The 22,095-nt window shown below is 36.1% G+C and overlaps 3 protein-coding genes across 4 annotated transcripts in view; 2 read left to right on the top strand and 1 right to left on the bottom strand.

Annotated features, from left to right (window-relative positions):
- Nucleotides 1–22,095, top strand: part of dntt (deoxynucleotidyltransferase, terminal) — a 191,565-nt gene that overhangs the window by 157,547 nt on the left and 11,923 nt on the right. The gene's annotated exons all lie outside the window — the stretch shown is intronic.
- On the bottom strand, nucleotides 3,953–10,483 carry LOC125802996 (uncharacterized). The gene is made up of 4 exons (XM_049481651.1): nucleotides 10,084–10,483; nucleotides 9,068–9,181; nucleotides 5,131–5,338; nucleotides 3,953–4,658 (listed from the first exon to the last, which is right to left on the bottom strand). Exons 1-4 carry the CDS (start codon nucleotides 10,287–10,289, stop codon nucleotides 4,194–4,196), a joined length of 993 nt encoding a protein of 330 aa, XP_049337608.1. The 5' UTR covers nucleotides 10,290–10,483; the 3' UTR covers nucleotides 3,953–4,193.
- On the top strand, nucleotides 10,577–15,787 carry LOC103038324 (coiled-coil domain-containing protein 106-like). 2 transcript variants are annotated; one of them, XM_022662234.2, is made up of 7 exons: nucleotides 10,577–10,670; nucleotides 11,041–11,085; nucleotides 11,651–11,719; nucleotides 12,220–12,279; nucleotides 12,504–12,641; nucleotides 12,963–13,169; nucleotides 15,069–15,787. In XM_022662234.2, the coding sequence occupies exons 1-7, from the start codon at nucleotides 10,607–10,609 to the stop codon at nucleotides 15,377–15,379; spliced, it is 894 nt and encodes a 297-aa protein (XP_022517955.2). In that variant the 5' UTR covers nucleotides 10,577–10,606; the 3' UTR covers nucleotides 15,380–15,787. The 2 variants fall into 2 exon arrangements, with proteins under 2 accessions (XP_022517955.2, XP_049337609.1); XM_049481652.1 differs by lacking the exon at nucleotides 12,504–12,641.

Below are 22,095 nucleotides of genomic sequence, written 5' to 3'. Positions count from 1 at the left end.
AGAGAAAGTGAGTGTCTAATCGACTTCCCTGGTTTCTGCCTTCATCAGCCGTTTCTGCTCGTGTCTGCCAGCAATATAGACAAATTAGCTTTAGGGCAATCAAAAGACTATTCAATTTATCACTTCCCAGCGACTAACAGCCACTTTTTTTTCTTTTTTTTTCTGCTGTGCAATAAAACCAAGAGACAGAAAGGAGCAGTAAAATCATGGGGCACGATGTTGAGAGCAATTTTGTTTCATATTGTATTATCTATAGGGGTGCTGACCCAAAGGAGCTGGAAGTTGTGCAAGCCTGTATGTGTATGTGTGAGTGTGTGTGTTGGTGTGTGAGTGTGTGTGCAGTCCATACTTCATTTCCATCCCTCTTCCAAAAGGTCAAAACTCCAAACAAATAGGATTCCACAGTAAATGATTACAGGCAAACAGGTCAGTGCTCAGATATTTGCTCTTATTTCTTTGCTTTAGTGCAACGGAGAAATCTCATTTCATCTCCTGCAAACCAGGAAACACAAATCGGAGGTGTTTCATCTTTCCACAGTCAAACTTTGAGTTTTTTTTTTTTTGGGGCGGGGGCCACTTTTTATTTATGCATCAACTGAATGAGGAAGCTGCTGAATAGACCAGCTCTTCCCTCTTTGAAACCATCATGCATTTCCCACATGTGTCAAAATTGGCATTCATTTAATAGGAGATTTCTCTCCAGTCTCAGCTTCTTTGGGATGTCTGGCATATGAAAGCAGCCAGTGGATGCATTCCTGCCTCTATTCAGCGGCGGCAGTTTCCTTTGGACGTACACTGCTGCAGCTCTGATGAAAGCGGGGTTTTTTTTTACCTCTCTCTGCGCTTGAAAGAACTGTACAGTGCTATATGATGGGGCTTGTAATGACTTCTGAGCAGCGCTAGGCTAGTTACATCACTCAGCCAGAGCCGTATCAGAAAAGGTTTAGAGCAACAAAAAGCTTCTTTAATCTGCCTATCATAGCCCTGAGATTAAATCACCATATCTGTCTGCTGTAATTTAAGTTCTAATTCTGTAATATCATTTGAAAAAGTTGATCATTTCAAATTAAAGAAGTGAATTCATCTATACATACATGGATATTCTGATGAAAAACAGAATATAATGAGATAAACAAGACCAGTAATTGCATATAGAGAGGAGCGATTCACTTTTCTGGCATCACTGCTCACAACAGCTAGCTACAAGATGAACAAACAGGAAGTTAATATCACCAAGAAAGAAATTGGTGTAGAAATTAATCGTTATTGTCCATTCCCTAATTCCTCTGTGATAGGGAGCTGACATTAGCATTAGCTTTAATTAGCTTTTATTTTATGTTATTTTTCTGTTCCACCTTAAATGCTGCAGCCACTGCCATCTGTTGCAATATTTAAGGTGGAATGGGAAAGTTAGCTAGTTAGCTATCTAGTTACTGAGACAAACTATTAGCAATCTTTTTTATGCTTTTTAAGAAGAATTCGCCCACAAAAAAAACATTGAAACATTGCCTTCTTTAATCTGCCTATCATAGCCCTGAGATTAAATCACCATATCTGTCTGCTGTAATTCTAGTTCTATTTCTGTAATATCATGTGAAAAAGTTGATCATTTCAAATTAAGGGTATGAATTCATCTATACGTGTATGGATATTCTGACAAAGAAAAGAATATAATGAGATGAACAAGACCAGTAATTGCATATGGAGAGGAGCGATTCACTTTTTTCTGACATCACTGCTCACAACAGTTAGCTACAAGATGAATCATGGAATTGTGAAAATATATTGTAGATTCTAAAACCAAGCACACCACTGTTTTTCTTGTGAAATTCTCAATAAGTTTGATATGTCACATGACCCTCTTCTCATAGAAAGAAACTAAAGTTGGATTCAAAATGGCTGCCATGGTCACCACCCATCTTGAAAAGTTGTCACCCTCCCATATACTAATGTGTCACAAACAGGAAGTAAATATCACCAAGAAAGAAATTGGTGTAGAAATGATTCGTTATTGTCCATTCCTTAATTGCTCTGTGATGAGGAGCTGACATTAGCATTAGCTTTAATTAGCTTTTATTTTATGTTATTTTTCTGTTCCACCTTAAATACTGCAGCCACTGCCATCTGTTGCAATATTTAAGGTGGAATGGGAAAGTTAGCTAGTTAGCTATCTAGCTACTGAGACAAACTATTTGTCTATATCTTTTTTATGCTTTTTAAGAAGAATTTGGCCATAAAAAACATTAAAACTACACATTAAACTGTGGTAATAAAGGGCCAATTTTCACTTTTAACAAGGAAAATACTTACATTTGTGAGTTTCTTTGGTCGCTTGTTTCGCCATCTTACCAGTGATTCTCATATCCTTTAGTTTGAGGTGTGCATATGAAGGGATAACAAGGCTTTTCCCTTCCTCCCCTACCCCTCCAGCATAACTAGAATTGGGGTAGGGCCATGGGGTGAAATGGGACTGAGCCTAAATGCATTGATACAGCCTGGGCTAATCATATAAATTGAAAGCGTATTGCTTTTGAGGTATAAAGTCAGTGACATGGGATGCTTGTGGACCCAACGATTGCCATTTGCAGTATATAGAAAATGAGAGGGTAACACTTTACAATACTGGTACACAAATAACCATGTATTAATACAAAACGAATGATTTATTCATGGTGAATTAATACATGATTAACGCATAAATAAATACTTAACATACCATGAAGTAATGAAGCATATACATTAATCACGAGGTAATTCACACAAAGGTAACCATTACTAATGGCAAATGTTAAGCACCAACAAATTATTAACTCATTCAGTTAATTAGCACTATGACTTGCTATATTAATTAAGATATTACTTACACCCAAATATAATTATCAACAAAAATGTCTCTACAGTTGTCCCTTTTTTTACATAAGGGAATACAGAGAATAATATATATTGACACTTCATATAAGCTCCCCAAATATTTGTCAATTAAATTGTAATTTTCTGAATCAGGTGATACTATTTCCATTATTTTCTTAGCTATAATCTAGTATACATTTTATCCACCTACTTTTTGCTACTCTCTTTTGCATACTTGTTTAGTCTTCCTTTAACACGGATTCCCAACCCTGGTCCGGAAGTAGTTAGTTTGTTAAGTCAGGTGTGTTGAGAGCAGGGGAAATTCAGGAATAACAACACAACAGCCTGCACACTGCTCACTTAAATACACACCCTCATTGTTGATACCTTTTCTCTCATGCACAGTTGGCCTCAGACTTCATAAAACTTTCATCACTGGTCAGGATCTGGCCACAGGACACTGTTAGCTGGATTCATTTGGTTGGTGACTTGTTCTCAATCCATGGTTGTATTTTTAAAAGGTGGCACTGCCATGCTGAGAATGGTCAATATCTGGTGCATGACAGTGACAAAATACTTTTTAGATGCCACAGATAGCCATATTAATCAATAACCTGATAATCATTTAACGTGTACTTAGTACATGTCTAAACCATTTGTTAATCTATCTATATGTTATTAGTTAATGTATGTATGCATGATAATGTGCCCCACCAAGTAAAGTCATGACATAATTCATATACATAAGCCATTAGTTAAGTTATCCACAGGTCATTAGTTAATGTATTAGTATATTATAATGTGCCCCACCAAATAAAGTCATGACATAATTCATATACATAAGGTCATTAGTTACTGTATTAGCATATTATTCTGTGCCCCATCAAGTAAAGGCATGACAATACATACATTTGTAAATCTTCAGGTGATGTACTCATACGGATTATGAATTTACAGTGTGTACAAATAACTGTTCATATTTTGTTGACTGTGTTCATACAAGCATTTGTTAAATAACAATTCCCAAATACCATGAAGTAAACAAATTAAAAGAGACAACATTTTTGTAACATTTTTATTTTTTGTCTGTCAATGAAAGCACATTAAAGTGACTATGAACGTATACAGACAATATCTAAACAAGATTCGACAACAAAAAAGGCTCACAGTCTCGTCTTCAAACAAAAAATATTGCTAATTCTTTAGCACATTTCTAAACAACAAAAAAGTATTTTTTACTTAAAAAATAAAAAGTAAATAGCTAATAAAGTCTAATACCTTAAGTCTTATAAATGCTAAAATAAATTATATAAAAAAAAAAACAATCAACTAAGCCTCTATCTTTAGACAGGAAACTGATGCTTAATATCTTTAAGCAAACGCCCAAGGGTACCATGTCTATGTTTGTCACCCAGCCAGTATGTCCACTCAATGAAGGAAAGATGCTGTTTTAGCATTTGCTCTGTCCTGTTGCCTCGCAGCCTCCAGATTCTTGTTTTGTAAGTTAACCATGCTCTCTCAAGATGTTGGGTATGAGCTCCAGTGTGGGGATCTACAAACCACTGGGAATGATTAACACTAAAATGTGTGTAGCCCATATCTGTTAAAGCACCTCTGTAAGCTCTCCAATCATCGCTGATTAGTGTAGTACCTGGGCGCACATGTTTAACGACTATAGGTACAAGATGATGTCTTGATCTTCTCCTCACAAGCCGCAGAACTGGATGGCGCTGTTTTCTCTTTACTCCGAGTACACCAAACACCCACTTCTTTCTCCTCCATGTGGGGGCAACTCTCCCTCGTCCATACTGTGAATTGTTTTTTTTTTTACAAAAAGTTAATTTAAGATTTTACAAGGACAAAACATACTTATCTACATTTTAACTTTAAATCCATTTTTCACAATTTCCCAACTTTTTATGGTTTATGGTTGTATTAGACATAAACAAAATATGGTACAAGTGTCAGATTTCCTTTCATCCAGCACAGTTTACTGATATTGGGTCAAAATGTCCTATTCTCTTGAAAGAAGTGGGTTTCTGATTTGTGCAGATCATTTACTTTTATTTTAAACAATGCACGCGTTTTATTAAAAATTAATAAACAGAATGCATTACATTACATACATTTTACACAAAGCATTGGCATTTTTGTATTATAATGTCAAGGTGCATTGTTAAACCCCTAGTACCATCACTGGGAATCACCAGGACCTATGCATACTGAGACAAAAGAAGAAACATGAGCATACGAAGTTTTAAATTAATACCATTCACCTACCTTTCGTTTATGGCGAAAGTTACTTTCATCAATAACAGCAAATTCTCCTTCACCGCCGATCATCTGCCCATGTTTTCTGGTGTACCTTTTCATGGCACGGTGGCAGATTTTCCTCAGAACTGAAGCCATCTTGGAAAGTGTCCTTGAGCTTCTTGCAATTTCATCTTGCATCATGTCCACTTGCCTGAGACGCAAACCTTGAGAAAATCTGCAAAGCCCATTTAATGTATCAGGCATGTTTGATCTTTAGACAAGTATAATCACCACTAAACAGAATGAAAAGGGTGAGGTTAAAGTGAGTCTATAAACAATAAACATATACATTTAATTTAGGGCTGTAACTAATGATCATTTTAGTAATCGGTTAAACTGAGCATTATCGATTATCAGATTCAGAAGACACCCTAAAGAATGATTTAAATGTATTATTAAAAAAATGTTTGAATTAATTAACTTTTAAAGTGGAACAAAAACTCACTAAATATGAGCAAGAAAAAATGACTTAAAATAAGATATATTTTCAGCTCTAGTAACACTGTGAGAAAAAACTAGGCTAACATTAGCTTAAGGCTTGTTTTGATACTGCTGGTCAATCTAGTTAATAGGAGTGTACATTGCAAGTTTACGATTACGAGACGATTCAATTTTATACAATTTATTATGATTTCACATAAGCTGTTCCTTTTCTTAGGATTTAAGTTCAAACTACATATAATTTGAGTATTTTATCATTACATGTGAAGTATAAGAGTATAGCCATAAGCAGTAACCAACACAGTAAATGCATACTATAACCTAAATGAAGAGCAGTTATACTGCAGATCTACTTTATTTATTACTCTTAATCAGCACAAAAACACATTTTAAATAAGGATGCCACTGGAAAGTAATACAGGGGTGATAGTGAAAAAAAATCCTGAGCCTGAACTTTTTTTTCCTGTTCCAACAGGGTGAGGAAGGGGGGGGGGGGGTTGTTGGGGAGGGACAACAGACTGCATATGTGACGTAACATAGGCATAAATGTTGACACATTATTCAAACATTTAATAGTCTGTGTATAACCTTATTGTCAAGTGACACATTTTAGATAACGTTTTCATTTTCATATTTACATTTTCTCCACTCTTGTAAAAAAAAGTGCACTTTTATTTTTTCTTTTTCTACTGAGAGCTCTTCTTAAGATGGTGTCCTTGTGTAAAATAATGTAACTTTATGTTCATAGAGATTTTTATAAACGTCAGGACATGTGGTCTTACTGTGAACTACAAATGAACAGAAGTCACATTACAGCAGTGTTTCTCAACCCTGATCCTGCATATTCTACTGCATATTAACACTGTTCTGCATATTCTACTGCATATTAACACTGTTCTGTATATTCTTCTGCATATTAACACTGTTCTGTATATTCTTCTGCATATTAACACTGTTCTGTATATTCTACTGCATATTAACACTGTTCTGCAGATATTCTTATGATTTTAGCCGATCTGATTCAGGAGTTTAGGGTTAAGCAGTTTATCAGAGCTGTGTGTGGATGAAACTGGTGAAACCGGTGAAACTGCTCACTTACAAGAAGCTGCAGTTCCTCATCCAACCACTAGTGGGAGCTGCAGCAGCACAAGCCCCCGCTGTCTTTACTCAGTCACAGCTACAGCCCAGCCACGGGCTACAGAGCTCAGCTCAGCCAGTCTGGAGCGTTTTTTTACACGTTTTTTTTAAGTTCATCTGTGTAGGAAAAGGTTTTAAAAACGGATAATACAGCTCTCTACAGTTCACCTTTCAGCCAAAGCAGCTAACAGCAGCAGTTGTCACGGAGGCACTGCTCGGATTACATTATAAACAGGTCAGTTAGCGCGCTGCTAACCTCATGATGTTTATAACTACAGAGTTTAGTGGACACACCACGGCTGCAAGGTTAGACTGTTGAAGGCTACTGAAGACTATTAAAGGCTATTGGAGGTTATTGAAAGGGTTATTGGAGCAGAAATCAGTAAAGGCTGGTTAGATAAGTGATTCACCTCCTCGTCCTTTACTGCGGTGAAACTGCGACTAGCGCTGTCACAGTGATGTTTATTTAACGTCATTAAAACTGATTTTGTCAGGTATTGTCTTATAAATATTTACACAGAACTTATATCTCTCCTAAAAAGCGTTTATTTTGGTCAGTAACATTCATGTTTATTTACTAGCAGCGTAAATTACCAGTGTTTGCTTTGGTGTGGATGTAATTAGGGGAATCTGTACCAGCCAGGTTTGCCAGGCACCTGTGTGGCATTAATGTGGCATTTGGCCCCGCCCAAGATCGGTATCGGCGATCGGCCCATCGTGGTGAAAGACGACCGGCGATCGGAATCGGCCCCAAAAACACTGATCGGTTCAGGAGGTGTAAAAAAGGAGGTGAATTTTGGCAGGGCATCTGCGATTCTTTTGCTCTCTGCCCGTTTCTTTCGTTTAGCACAACCACTTTCATAACTCCGCTTCATTTTCACTGTGACAGCTGTCACTCTAGGTGAAAATCAAGATCAGGTGAAAATCTAGGTGAAATGATTGTGGAATTGTGGAAAACACAATTTTAGTTCAGTGATCAGGGTTAAGAAACTGCTTTAAACTACAAACATAAAGTACTGTACTAAATTCTGACTATCCACTACATCTGGCTTCTAGCTAATTAGCTATATTCATTTTCTCCTGTAATCCTAAACTAATAACGACAGTGAAATATGTGAAATAGTGATTAGCTGATCAGGTACAGGGCAAGTTGAACATTACATATATAGTTTATTTATTTTCTAAAACCTTGACTCCCTATCAAGCTAACTCACTAACACAGCTGCAGTTTATTAATCACAGTGGGTTTAATCTGTGTGCTGATACAAGAAGTGTATTTTTAACCAGCTATCAGAAACATATCATCACAGTTTACGTGTTTAGCCTACCGTTATCTTTTTTTGAGAAAAATCTCCGTATATCCAGATCTGTTTTTAAATCAGCTGAAGCTGCTGCGTCCGATCCCGCTGCTAAATCTCACAGCAAGGGAGGGGCTTCCCCCGCTCCTCCGCAAAAAAAAAAAAACAGCAAGCTGATTGGCTGTTTCTACTGAGAGGCGGGACTTAATACCTGAACCGGCTCTATTTATTTATTTATTTATTTTATTTATATATATATATTTTTTTTTTATAGAGCCACGCTACGCCGGATTTCCGGCGCGGCGCCGGAACGCTATCACCCCTGGTAATACACTAATGTATAGAAACAATAGTTAACCTACTTTAACTTCCTTTCAAAGTTCTATGTGACAATTTCTGACAGAAGGGAGGGAGGAAGAGAGAGAAAGAGAGAATAAGAAAGAAGAGAATAAAAATAGAGAGAGCCTATTCTACTTTGGCACGATATTTTTCTTCATCTTTTTTTTGTGAGGTGCATTAACGCCAACTACTGGATTGGAAGGTTGGAGCTCACAATGTTAAATGATTAATAAAATGGACAGCAACGTGCTGCTATCAGCAGGTTTGAAAGAGCATTGCACATAGAGAAAATGGGTCCGTAAATGTGTGAAACACACACGCATCAATGCTTACATTTGACATTAAGTCATCGGATTGTGCGCATTTTGGGTCGATGCATTGATACAGATCAATGAATTGTTACAGCACTACTAGTTAGGATGGAATTTAAGGTGGAATGGAAAACTTGATTAACTGATTATTATATTAGTTGTGTTTCAAAAATGTTTCAATGTTTCAAAAATTGATTAATTATTGATTAGTTGATTTGTTGTTGCAGCCCTAATTAACCTGGCGATGTAGTCACATTTTCATAAGGTTTAAGTTATGTACAAGGTGAAAGGTTTAAACTGCTACAGTATACACCTTTTATCTACACTTAACAGCTCAATCAAATCTCTGCATTACACATTTCATTGTTTTACACTTACCTGTAAATATATGTCATCCATGACAACAAGGTAATTTTGGACCTTTCAAAAAAAGATCCCACTCTCAGGGTTCTGCTGTATTTTTTGCCTCTGTGGCTATTATGCCGACATTCCCTGTAAAGACATGGGAAAGAAAACAGTAGAAAATAAAAATACAGTGGCCTATAATATGTAATACCTAGCTCATTAGAAATTACATTTTAATGTAGGTACGAAGGTAATTTTAAAATTATGCAAAATCTATTGCAGAGTTCTTCAAATTTGGACCAAAAATCCAGGTTCCATTTCTTGTTTAAAAACTGCTTGGGTGGCTATGTGTGACTGAGCTAGCTGCAGCAGAAGAATTACTTTTTTTACTTTCTGGACCTGGATTACTCACCTCTGTGTATACCCTGTTTTTTAATGGTCAGGACCTTACAGGATGCTGTTGGCAGGGTATTTCTGGCTGGTGGACTGTTAACAGTTCAACAAGGACACTGAGGTGTCTGGTCCATTTGTACCAGCACAACATATACCACCATGACCACCACGCCAGCATCATTGTAGTGCAGTGAATGACCCACCACCCAAATAGTACTCCTGTGGGGTCCTGACCATAGACTACAGATTAATCATTTTAGAACACCACAATTCTGTTAATTTTTGCCATTTAAGCTTCAGGTCCAGTGAATAACTACAAAGTTCAGTCAACTTAAATGACACAAACATTAAAAGTAAACTGCCAAGGTATTTTTAAAGAAAAAAAAAAAAAAAAAAAAAAAAAAAAAATATATATATATATATATATATATATATATATATATATATATATATATATATATATATATATATATAGGCAGTTAACTAAAGTACGCTTAAACCCACGTTCTCTAAGTGTGACAGGAAATATATAGTAAATACATAAAATTATTGTAGCCTGTCATGGAAGATCACGTTAATGTTAGTCTAGGATTTAAGTAACAAGATATAGTAATTAAAGTAAAAACAAAGTAATAAAGTTAAAACATAATACCCACCACACTAGGCCATCTGAAGTATTGTTTCGTTTTTCCATCTTCATATCTCTTCTGCATTTCGGACACTTGACAGTCTTTGCCAGCAGCTTTCTTTTTTGAAGCCATTTGATAAGCTTAATATTTTTTTTTCCAGTGGCATGAATTAAAATGTATAATAATTCTCTGGTCAAATTCATTGTCTTCGTAGCTAGCTGGCTAGTGCGCATGTAAAACAGACCTAATGTGACCGAAAAAAGAAACCCACCTGGAGTAGGAAAAAAAAAGCACACTGCAGGGCAGTGTAAATATCATACACACCTTAAGAAATGTACAAATCAGTGGAACTGCGCCTACTTTGGAGGTTTTTACAAACTGGGACAACACCAAACACATCCAAGACCCGCCTGAGCTTCATATTGGATTTGAGAGACAGCCCCCCGCCCCCCCGGCGACGTACTTGCGGCGAGCAGGAAGGTGTGCGGGGAATTTATGCCCCCCGCGACCACATGAAGCGCGCCAGGTTCCAGCTAATGGCAGTGAGAAGATGGAGAGCAAGCGGGCGAAACGGTCTGGCAAAGTGCCAGCAAAGTATACCGACGATGTATATGGTGAGTAAACGAGTGTCGTTTGTGTCATAAAGCACACAGCTCTTTGTAGAGTACATTTATTTCGTTTTAAATGTTGAACTAGTTAAGTAGATGGCTAGCCAGCTAACTTTCACCAAGCCGAGTACCTCATAAAACGCTTAGCCACTGCACACCAATGTTTACACTTCTTCATTTGGTGTAATTGCTCTGGTAACCCTCTTTTATTTACACTCTATCAGTTTAATAGCTTTTCATTAATGATTTACGTGAACATAATGTTAGTCCAAGGCTATTTAGCATTTAGTTACAGCTTGTAGTGTGTCAGTTTATTTTAACCTAGTCTTTTTCTTTTCTTGCTTCCCTCTCTCCCTTGCCGACATCTTTACCATAGAAGTACCTGTCTCCAGACACGTTAAAAGAAAAGTTTCAGAACCGAGTGAGTTCATTTAAGACTTGCTAATCAGAATGCTAAACTTATTGCCTCATAACTCAAATGTATCATTAATAATTTAATGTAACAGTAACAACAACAATATAGGCATGTAGTATTAAAGGAGAACTTCAGTTTGAAATTAAGTTGGGGTGTAATGAAACATGATAACTAGTATAAGCTTTTGTCAAAAAGCCCACCTCTGTTTGCCCCCAGCAGCTTGACATACTGTGCATTTAGCTGAGGCTACCAACAGGCTCACAATGCAAGTGATAGCGGCATAGACAACACTATGCCCCTGTAGCTACCGCTGTGAGCCTGTTTGGATCCTTGGCTAAAAATACAGTAGTTTGTATTGCAGAGAGCGAACGGAGGTGGGCTACTCAATAGAAGTTTATACTCATTGTCTTATTTTACTACATCCTGACTTTATTTTACACTGGAGGTTTCCATTTATTAATATTATTTTTGTTGCTGTTGTTGCTGATTATTATTATTATTATTATTCATCTTTTCTTTACATTTATTAAAATCATGGTTGCTTAATTTTTATCATTTTGAATTGTTTCAGGTGTGTCCACCACTGCAGTGAAGAAAGCAGTTGAGCAAGTGACAGAACCTACTGCGAATGCTGAAAAAGGTGCAGTAATTTTCTTGTATTTCAGAGCAGTATGTGTTTTCCTACTGTAACAAATACATAGCTTTTTGTAAATTATCATGTATTTATATTTTATATTTTGTTTAATGATGTATTTATATTTTATAAAATGAGTCATTTTATTAATCGTATAAAATGAAATTAATAATTAAATAATTTCTGTGAAAATATTAATTCTGATTTAATATTTTGTGTTTCTGTAAACCCACAACTAGGTGAATCGAAAACAAATTTAGCCATGACAAGTTATGTATAGCCTCTCCTTCTCTCCTCCTCTGAGTTGCGTTCTTATCCTGCTCATATTCAAGCATGTTGTTTTTTTAATCAGACAGAGATTGTATTCTATTGTTGAACATAAAATCTATGGTACAAATGTCCATATAAAAAGAAGCAGTTGTTTGCTAAATTATGAATCAAATAATTTCTGGGAAAATATGAATTCTGATTAAATATTTTGTGTTTCTCTTTATGCCTTGTACTAGTGAAGAAACATCATTCCTTAACCACTCAACCTGCACAACAGCTGAAGAAAGATCAAACTGGTAGGTATCTTTTGTCACGTGATCACCTTGGAAGATATTTATTTTGCAAAAAAGTGCATTTGAAACCAATTTTGCCACCAACTAAATCATGCTGTAAATAACAAATAAGCAGTTCAACCTGAGACTTAATTTGTTTGACTTAATGTTTCTTTATGTGTATCTAAGCTGAAAATCTAAAAAAAAAAAAACAACAACAAAAATGTATTTGTGATTTGACTTTCAAGCTGCTCCTACAGTCCAGTCTGCACTGCAAAATGCCAAACAGACGGTAGAGATGCAGAAGATGAAGATAAATAATCTGGAAGAAAAGGTAGCATCCTTAGTAGAGGAAAGGAATTATCTCCGTGAGAGACTTGAGGACAGTAAGTATGTCAACTACTTAAACAGTATTATATTGTTAAAAGCACATATTAAATCTACAATTTTTGAGTTTAATTGATTTCAAATGCATATAAAAAGGTAAGGGTAATAGTGGCATAAAAGGCAACAGGCATGGTAAAAATATTTACTGCAATTTTGATTTAGGATTTTTTTTACATATCTGTTGTTGACATTTTCCAACATTTTCTGCCAAAACCTCATATTAAGATGGACTAAAAGGACTTGTAAGCATAGAACTGGAATGCAAGTGTTGATGTTTTGTTGGACAAAATTGTAATGACATTCCATTGCTCTCTTCACAGCTCTTAAACTAAAACTTGATGATCAACATCAGTCATCTGCAGGACCTCAGCAGTCAACCCTTCGGATGTCTGCTACATCTCAGCATTCTCCAACCTCTACAGACTCATCAACGTCTTCAGATTCAGAGGATTCTGAGGCCTCGCTCAAAAAGAAGAAGCAAAAGAAAAAGAAATTGAGGAAATCAAAGACTGATTATTTCAGCCGAGGTATGCTAACATTATCAATTCCTGATCCATAACCAGAGGTTAAAAGTAAAAAAAAACATGTTGCAATCAATAGTCAGAGGTGGCAAATACTTTGATACTGTACTTAATTAAATGTTTAAACTATCTATATTTTACTTCCACTTAGAGAGAAAAATGTACGGAGCCCGGGAGGGGCCGGGAATAAAAAATAATTAAATCGAGTGACCGATATAGCAGTTTGTGCACACGTTTTCTTTAATTTGAGTGAACGATTTGCATTGTGTGCTCACAATTTGCAATTTGTGCCCACAATTTTTTTAATTCGTGCTCATGATTTCTGTAATTCGAGGGAACATTTTTTTATGTGCAATAAGACAAGAAGCTCAGAGGGAAGAGGCGACCGTGGGGAAAAGCTGACCGTGGTGTCGGTTCCGCACCACAAGACGCCTGACATGTGGGTAGAGCGCGCGCAGCCCTTCGTGGAGCTTATTTACCAACAATATAGACAATTTCAAACAATTCCAGCCATGAATAAAGGAAACAAACATTTTACTGAGGCAGGATGACTGTGTGTGTGTTATTAAAACCAGATCAAATCAAAGTTATGATGCAATGTGGAAATGTGTCTATTAATTTCTCAATAACATTCAGCCAGCCTCCAAGAAATGCACACCTTCTTAAATCTGGTTACATCATTATTACTTTTATGATAGATTTCATCTATATTTTAATCTTTGTAGCAAAAAATATAAACACCCAATTTAGAAAATATACATTCAACAAGTTTATAATTATTATATATTTTTATTTAAAGCTTGTGGCATCAGGACACTGATTTGACAATATGCAGATATTCGGGCCATTTTATCAGATATAGAAACAGAATAATTTTAGGAAACATATTGGAATAAATGATCAAATTGATCCAAATTATTATATGAACTACCCATTCACTAAACATGTTAAAACATTGTATTAATAGTATTTTAGACCAGCTGTTTTGATAAAGTGTAACATATTTAAAGCAGCTCTTATATGAACTCTTCATAGACAACTGTCACACATTGCATTAATTTTGTATTTTCTTTATTGCCTTTTACAGTGTACATTTGGACCTAAGTCTTATAGCTGTATACTTATAAAATTATTCTTCTTTATGTTATATTATTGTTAATAAGAAATAAGAAATTAATAAACAGTTCCACATTGCACCTTAACTTTGATTTGATCTGGTTACAGTCATCCTGCATCAGTAAAATGTTTGTTTTCTTTATTCATGGCTGAAATTGTTTGAAATTGTCTATATTGTTGGTAAATAAGCTCTGCGAAGGACTGCGTGCACTCTACCCACATGGCAGGCCTCTCGCAGTACAGAACCGGCGCCACGGTCGGCTATTCCCCACGCGCTGTGGAGACGCCATGGTCGGTTCTCCCCCACGCACTATAGAGCTGCACACTGTACTATCTAACTTTAACACAAGTGCATTGTTATCAGCAGGTTATAAATGTAGATAACTGATTATCATCACCGCACCCCTGTTACAGCCCAAGAGAGGAAAATGCCCCTTCTCTCTGAGCTTCTTGTCTTATTGCGCATAAAAAACCTTTCGCTCAAATTACAGAAATCGTAAGCACGAATTAAAGAAGTCATGAGCTCGAACTGCTGTTTCGTTCACTCTATTTAATTTTTTTTATTTATTTACAGCCCCTCCCGGGCTCCATAAAAATGTGATCTTCTTACTTAGTACATTTCAAAATGTGCTCTTTACTTAACTTTATTGAATCAGTGCAACTGATGTGTGGGTTGGCGGGGTGTTGGGGGGTGACACCCTTAGGACAGATGTCCCTGTGCTGTATTTCAGTTTTCATTAATCAGACTTAATCATCTTTACACTGTCTGTGCATTGATGTATATTTCAGTGAGAACACCAGAAGATTCTATCAAACGGTATGATACCGTTTTGGAGCTGGTGAAAAAAGGTCTAACGAAGTCGGAGGCGTACTGCAAGACACGCGTGGACAGAAATACAATTGTTAACCAGGCCCCTATAGCAGAGTTGGCAGTGGTTAATCCTGAAATGTTCCGTGCCCTGAGGGTTAATTTCAGAAAAGGTAGCAACTTGCAAAAGTTTGCTAAGCTTTGTGAAGACCAATGTTTACTTAAAACCAACCAAACCAAGATATGTGCACTGAAAGAGAAAGGGGATCTGCTTGACATTAACAGGAAGTAAGGGCACTGGAGGATTCTTAGATTTTGATCTGAAATTAGTACGAATGTACAAATGCACAGAAGAACAGTTTTTGTTTGTCTAAAGAAAGAGCTGGTTTATTAAGAAGAACCTACTAAAGTAATTATATGTTTATTATTATTTTGAAATGAAGCCATAAATGTTCAATGCCTTTGTTATAAGTACGGCACCCCTGGTAACTGACAGATATCCCTGTTAAAAATCCAGCTCAAGACCAGCTGGTCATCCAAAAAAAAAATACCCTATGCTGGTCAAGAGCTAGTTAATGAGCTAGCCAACCGTCATAAAGTACCTTTTTTCTAGATGACCAGCTGGTCTTGAGCTGATTTTTTTTTTTATATATTTTTAAAAAAGAACTGGACTTTTTTTATTTTGATGCAGCTTATGTTGTTTTTCCGAAAGTAAAAAGATATATTTTTTTCTGTTTAGAAATGTGCTAAAGAATTAGCAATAGTTTTTGTTAGAAGACCAGGCTGTGAGCCTTTTTTGTTGTTTAGAAATGTCTCAAAGAATTTGCAATATTTTTTTCGTTAGAAAACAAGGCTGTGAGCCTTTTTTGTTTAGAAATGTGCTAAAGAATTAGCAATATTTTTTGTTTGAAGACGAGACTGTGAGCCTTTTTTGTTTTCGAATCTTGTTTAGATATTGTCTGTATACGTTCATAGTCACTTTAATGTGCTTTCATTGACAGACAAAAAATAAAAATGTTACAAAAATGTTGTCTCTTTTAATTTGTTTACTTCATGGTATTTGGGAATTGTTATTTAACAAATGCTTGTATGAACACAGTCAACAAAATATGAACAGTTATTTGTACACACTGTAAATTCATAATCCGTATGAGTACATCACCTGAAGATTTACAAATGTATGTATTGTCATGCCTTTACTTGATGGGGCACAGAATAATATGCTAATACAGTAACTAATGACCTTATGTATATGAATTATGTCATGACTTTATTTGGTGGGGCACATTATAATATACTAATACATTAACTAATGACCTGTGGATAACTTAACTAATGGCTTATGTATATGAATTATGTCATGACTTTACTTGGTGGGGCACATTATCATGCATACATACATTAACTAATAACATATAGATAGATTAACAAATGGTTTAGACATGTACTAAGTACACGTTAAATGATTATCAGGTTATTGATTAATATGGCTATCTGTGGCATCTAAAAAGTATTTTGTCACTGTCATGCACCAGATATTGACCATTCTCAGCATGGCAGTGCCACCTTTTAAAAATACAACCATGGATTGAGAACAAGTCACCAACCAAATGAATCCAGCTAACAGTGTCCTGTGGCCAGATCCTGACCAGTGATGAAAGTTTTATGAAGTCTGAGGCCAACTGTGCATGAGAGAAAAGGTATCAACAATGAGGGTGTGTATTTAAGTGAGCAGTGTGCAGGCTGTTGTGTTGTTATTCCTGAATTTCCCCTGCTCTCAACACACCTGACTTAACAAACTAACTACTTCCGGACCAGGGTTGGGAATCCGTGTTAAAGGAAGACTAAACAAGTATGCAAAAGAGAGTAGCAAAAAGTAGGTGGATAAAATGTATACTAGATTATAGCTAAGAAAATAATGGAAATAGTATCACCTGATTCAGAAAATTACAATTTAATTGACAAATATTTGGGGAGCTTATATGAAGTGTCAATATACATTATTCTCTGTATTCCCTTATGTAAAAAAAGGGACAACTGTAGAGACATTTTTGTTGATAATTATATTTGGGTGTAAGTAATATCTTAATTAATATAGCAAGTCATAGTGCTAATTAACTGAATGAGTTAATAATTTGTTGGTGCTTAACATTTGCCATTAGTAATGGTTACCTTTGTGTGAATTACCTCGTGATTAATGTATATGCTTCATTACTTCATGGTATGTTAAGTATTTATTTATGCGTTAATCATGTATTAATTCACCATGAATAAATCATTCATTTTGTATTAATACATGGTTATTTGTGTACCAGTATTGTAAAGTGTTACCAATGAGACAAACAAGACCAGTAACTATCATTATTATCATCTAGCTATGAGATCATTATCTATGACATCATTCAACTATATCAAGAATAGGGGCAAAAAAAACCTCTCTTCTAGATGTAAGTGCTATTTTCTTTCTGCTGCTGCTGTTTTTGCATAAGGTCTTTCTGTTATTCCTAAAATGGACTGAAAATAGATCAGAACACACAAAAGGTACTTGGACATCAATGGTTACTGTGAGTACAGGAAATATATTTATAAATATATGATTATTCTAAAAATAATCCATAATTATACAAATATACAAAAAGATGAATAATTGCAGATAGAGAAAATATTTTTGCTTTTCTTGTCTAGTTACAAGATGAATCATTACACTATATGATGTAAAGCAAAAAAAATATTATTATATTAATATATATATATATATATATACATGTATATATACATTTAGACCTGATAACTTGCCATTTGCAATATCATTTGTAGACAACAATTAAACTTTCATAGCAACTATAAAGGCAACAGACATCAACATTTTTCTTTAAGTTTTTTTTCATGTTGTGTAGTCATGTTTTTCACCCTGTAATCCACATTAACATGTAAGTTAACTTGCTATCTCTTCAGATTTCAGTAACATTGTTTTAGTTCTTATTGGCCTAATTAAATGCCCTCTCTTTTTATTGGCCAACTAACGAGCCTGAGAAACACTGGCGGCAGATCCCCCACAAAATAAAAAAAATATATAAATCTACATGATTTACATGAATGGCATATTCAGAACAACACATTTAGCCGGAAGCCACCGAGTTTTCATGTATGTTAATTATAGTCATCATCCTGCGGCTATAGGCTGCTTAACTGCGGTTTCTCCAAAGCTCAACGGAGGGTACAGCCGTTTAAATTGAGGTTGCCGTTAGATCTTGGGTCTCTGCCTGAGAAAGAAAACCTTTTACACTAGACTGTAATTAGAATTTATATTTAGAACGTATTTGTCATTTACATAGTTTTATATTCTGCAGCATGGCGTGATGATTACGTCATCTGTGAGTAGATGGCTGCTAGATATGTGGCCCACAAGCATAAAACATCTTACCCATGAGGTTGTTTGAACTATAATGAACGATAATGAAAAAAATAAAATGATAAAATGCTTCTCTGGTGCGCTTTTGTTTACATTCCTCCCCTCTCTCTCCCTGTCGCGCTCGGCGTTGACTTTATTTTCCACCCGTTCTTATTTTTCTGCCTGTTTATGGTCTCCCTATCTCCTTATAAGGGCATTTTTCCTGGTCGTGTCCCAATTCACTAGCTGGAATAGCGCAGCAGTAGTGTATTGGACCGCAACCCTGAGGACACAGGTTTGATCCCCTTTCTTCTTGGGTTTACCTGCTTTGAATCCAACTGTTTTGCAACTCTCTGGGCTGGAGAGCTACTAGTCTGTAGCACTCCATCCCATTACACTTCATTTTCCATAACAGATTTATTTTTTGTGGCCCACCACATAATGACTTGGAAAATATCCAGCCCGTGGCCAAAGTTAATTGCCAACCCCTGCTCTACACCACGTGAAGGTATTCTTTCAACTGATAAAACCAAACCATTAAATTTCTTATATCGACAGTGATATCTGTGATGTGGATCCTGCCATGAACCAGACTGGGAACCCTTAGTTTACAAGATTTAACCTCATTAAGAAATCATTGATTATATCCCAAAATCAACACAGGCGTTTGACATCAATCTATGAAAAAAAATGTGTGACTAAAGAAATTAAATAGTTTAAGACATCTATTAGGTATTGTTTCATCATTAAACGATTGTAAAGAATGTTATTTAAGCAACAATACATGAGAGGGAGTGCTATAATGTGTTATGTTAGCACAGCAGTGCCAATAACACACGATATAGCACAAACCTCGATTTGTTCAATTATCACTGTTTATTGAAAGATTTTGAATTAAAGAGGGTGAGAAAATACGATTTGTTTGGTAAACTCCGCGAGTTAAAATAGTTCCATTGCTAAGCACTGCATTGTTGCTAGGTTACCTGTATGTGGCGTAGTAATACACGGAGAGCTTTGGTTACAGTGCATTACCGGCTGATAACGGCACTCATAGAACGCCTCTCAGCCAATCACATTGCAGTGTCGAAACTAACTGTTGTATAATAAGCTTTAATATTAACACAGACTTATGTAATGTTCTTCTTTTTTATAGATGTGAAGATGAGAATATAAGGTATTAGTCTGTTTATGGCTTTAATAAACACATTTATACACTAGAATATGACATATTTACTCTCTAAACATTTCAATAAACTCTATTTAAATTCTACAACATTTCAATACTCTAAAATAGGATACATTACTTGATAAACACTTCAATAAACACTCCTATACAATAAGATATTATTCTATTAAAAAAAACTCATTAAACACTTCTGTATATTAGAATATAAGTGCCTTAATAAATACTTCAGTAAACTCTCATATATAATAGAACAGGGGTCACTAATAGGCGGAGCGCGGTACTGTAAACTACAGAGAAGGATTTATTTCTGACCGTGTTCATTTAAAGCGGCAGAACTTTTCTTGTCTTTACGGTAGACCTGCTTTGTGGCGCAGTAAACTCACAGACCAATCACGTGTGGTGTAAAATCACCAAAGGCTCTCCTCAGCCAATCAGATCTGTGCAGACTGCTGCCCCGGCTAGTGAATTGGGAGAGATGAATATTAGATATTATATAAATCAAATGATGATTCATTATTTGTCCAGTAAAAGCTAAAAGCTGTCTAACTACTTTTATTACATTTTTATTAAAGTAAAGTTTTTGGTATCACTTGACCAAACAAACACATTGAGTTGCTACAGTATAAGCTCCTGCAGGTCATGGCATCAGATCAGTGGTTGGAGAGTGTAAGCAGAGGGTGTTGGGAGTGTTTTGGCCCTCAGTCTGGCCAGCGGCTCCCAGTCTGTCCTTGAGTCGTGTTCATTGCTTAACAGAACTTTGCATATTATGCTGAGCGACTTGGCATTTGCTCAGAAAGACGCTTTTTCATTCCAGAATGTAATAAGCTACAAAAATAAACTGCAGCGGAGCTTCTTCTTGTGTATTTTTGCTATGACAGTGTTGTTCTGTTTACTTATTATTAGCAACTTGCTAGCAGTAATCTTATTAATGTTGCAGGAGGTGGAGAACAGAAGTGCATGATGGGTTTTTGTAGAGGAATGTGCTTTACAGTCCCGCTGTGTCTCTGTTCTCTGATATAAACAGAATAATAAGAATACTCGTTCTTGTAAAGTATGTTTTCGGAGAATTTGGCCTCAAGATTGTATCTTTCTACACACCTTACAATCTGCTTCTAGTGCACAGTGCACAAACACACACTCACACACACTCACACACACACACACACACACACACACACACACATACGCACAAACACTGCCTGTGATAGCCATCTGTGGTGAGATCACACTCTGTTTAGTATCAGTCTCACACTTAACACCCATACTTGTCCAATGCAACCCTAGATAAGCACTGAAACTAAACCAATCTGGTTGGGAATCCAAATGTAGCCTCAGTAAGACTCCATTGATGCTTTTGTCCATAACTGGTAATATTTTCCAGCAAAAGAGATGTGTTAAATGACATTCTAAAAGGTGTATTTCATAAAAGGTGGTATCCATCTTTGTGTACTTTGATTTAGAAATTTGTCAGTATGTTAATACATGCAAAAATATGTACAAGTGGGGCACCATACCACTTTTACTTACCGCCTTCTAAAGAAGAGTTCCTGCATCTATTGTTGATGGTGTAAAAATTGAAAACATTCGCTCAAACATCTATATGATTGTATGCTCTTCTATTTTGTGGAGAAAATTCAACACCAGAAGTTCCTTATTCAGATAAAAGACTTACTCATGAAGCTCTGGTGAAGCTGAGTACTTGTGAGGATTCAAGATTCAAGATTTTTATTGTCACATCACAGAGTACAGGTGTATATGTGAGTAAAAAATCTTGGGTGCAGATTCCCACCAATGTGCAAAGAATAATATATACAAGAAGAAGAAGAAAATAAAATATAATATGAAATAAGACATACAGATACACTTGATAACTTTTTAGACAAATATTGCACAGAACAAATATTGCACAGATGTAGATATGCAGATATCTAGAGTGTGTTTGTGGAAGTGAGGAAATAGTCCAGTAGGTGACAGAATAGCTATGAGTAAAGTGCAGGTAAGGAATGAGTTGAGTGGGGAGTGGGAAATGCAGGTGGCAGAATGCTATATAATATGGTAAAGTCTGATAGATGCAGTGTAAAGTGAAGTGCAGGGTGCAGAGTTTGTATGGGTGACAGTCAGTGGGCTGGGTTGGGCAGAACACTGATCTTCTGGCTGTTTCACAGCCTGGTCGCCTGGGGGAAGAAGCTGTCTCGGAACCGGCTGGTTCTGGTCTTCAAGCTTCTGAGCCTCCTTCCACTCAGCAGCTGCGAGAACAGGGAGTGGCTTGGATGGTTGAATGGGTTAGCCTGTAGGTTATGTTTTATCTAACAGACTCACAAGTCTGACCTCAGTGAAGCTTCATAACAATATTTCCTGTACATTAAATGGTCTGAGCAGACAGTTCAAATAACACCGTGATTCAGACCTACAGTTATTATAATGGCTTTGA

Source organism: Astyanax mexicanus, chromosome 7 (assembly GCF_023375975.1).
Source record: "Astyanax mexicanus isolate ESR-SI-001 chromosome 7, AstMex3_surface, whole genome shotgun sequence".
Taxonomy (NCBI): Eukaryota; Metazoa; Chordata; class Actinopteri; order Characiformes; family Acestrorhamphidae; genus Astyanax; species Astyanax mexicanus.
The sequence above is the reverse complement of the archived record's forward strand: the minus strand, read 5'-3'. Positions and strand labels throughout refer to the sequence as shown.

Excerpts from the sequence above, each read along its gene's own strand:
- LOC125802996 (XM_049481651.1), bottom strand. The coding sequence starts at position 10,289 with ATGCGCACTAGCCAGCTAGCTACGAAGACAATGAATTTGACCAGAGAA. Across the intron at positions 5,339-9,067 it reads TGGATGACATATATTTACAG|ATTTTCTCAAGGTTTGCGTC; the intron begins GTAAGTGTAAAA and ends TGGGCTTTGCAG. Across the intron at positions 4,659-5,130 it reads ACTTTCGCCATAAACGAAAG|TATGGACGAGGGAGAGTTGC; the intron begins GTAGGTGAATGG and ends AACAATTCACAG.
- LOC103038324 (XM_022662234.2), top strand. The coding sequence starts at position 10,607 with ATGGAGAGCAAGCGGGCGAAACGGTCTGGCAAAGTGCCAGCAAAGTAT. Across the intron at positions 12,642-12,962 it reads CCGTGAGAGACTTGAGGACA|CTCTTAAACTAAAACTTGAT; the intron begins GTAAGTATGTCA and ends CTCTCTTCACAG. Across the intron at positions 13,170-15,068 it reads GACTGATTATTTCAGCCGAG|TGAGAACACCAGAAGATTCT; the intron begins GTATGCTAACAT and ends TGTATATTTCAG.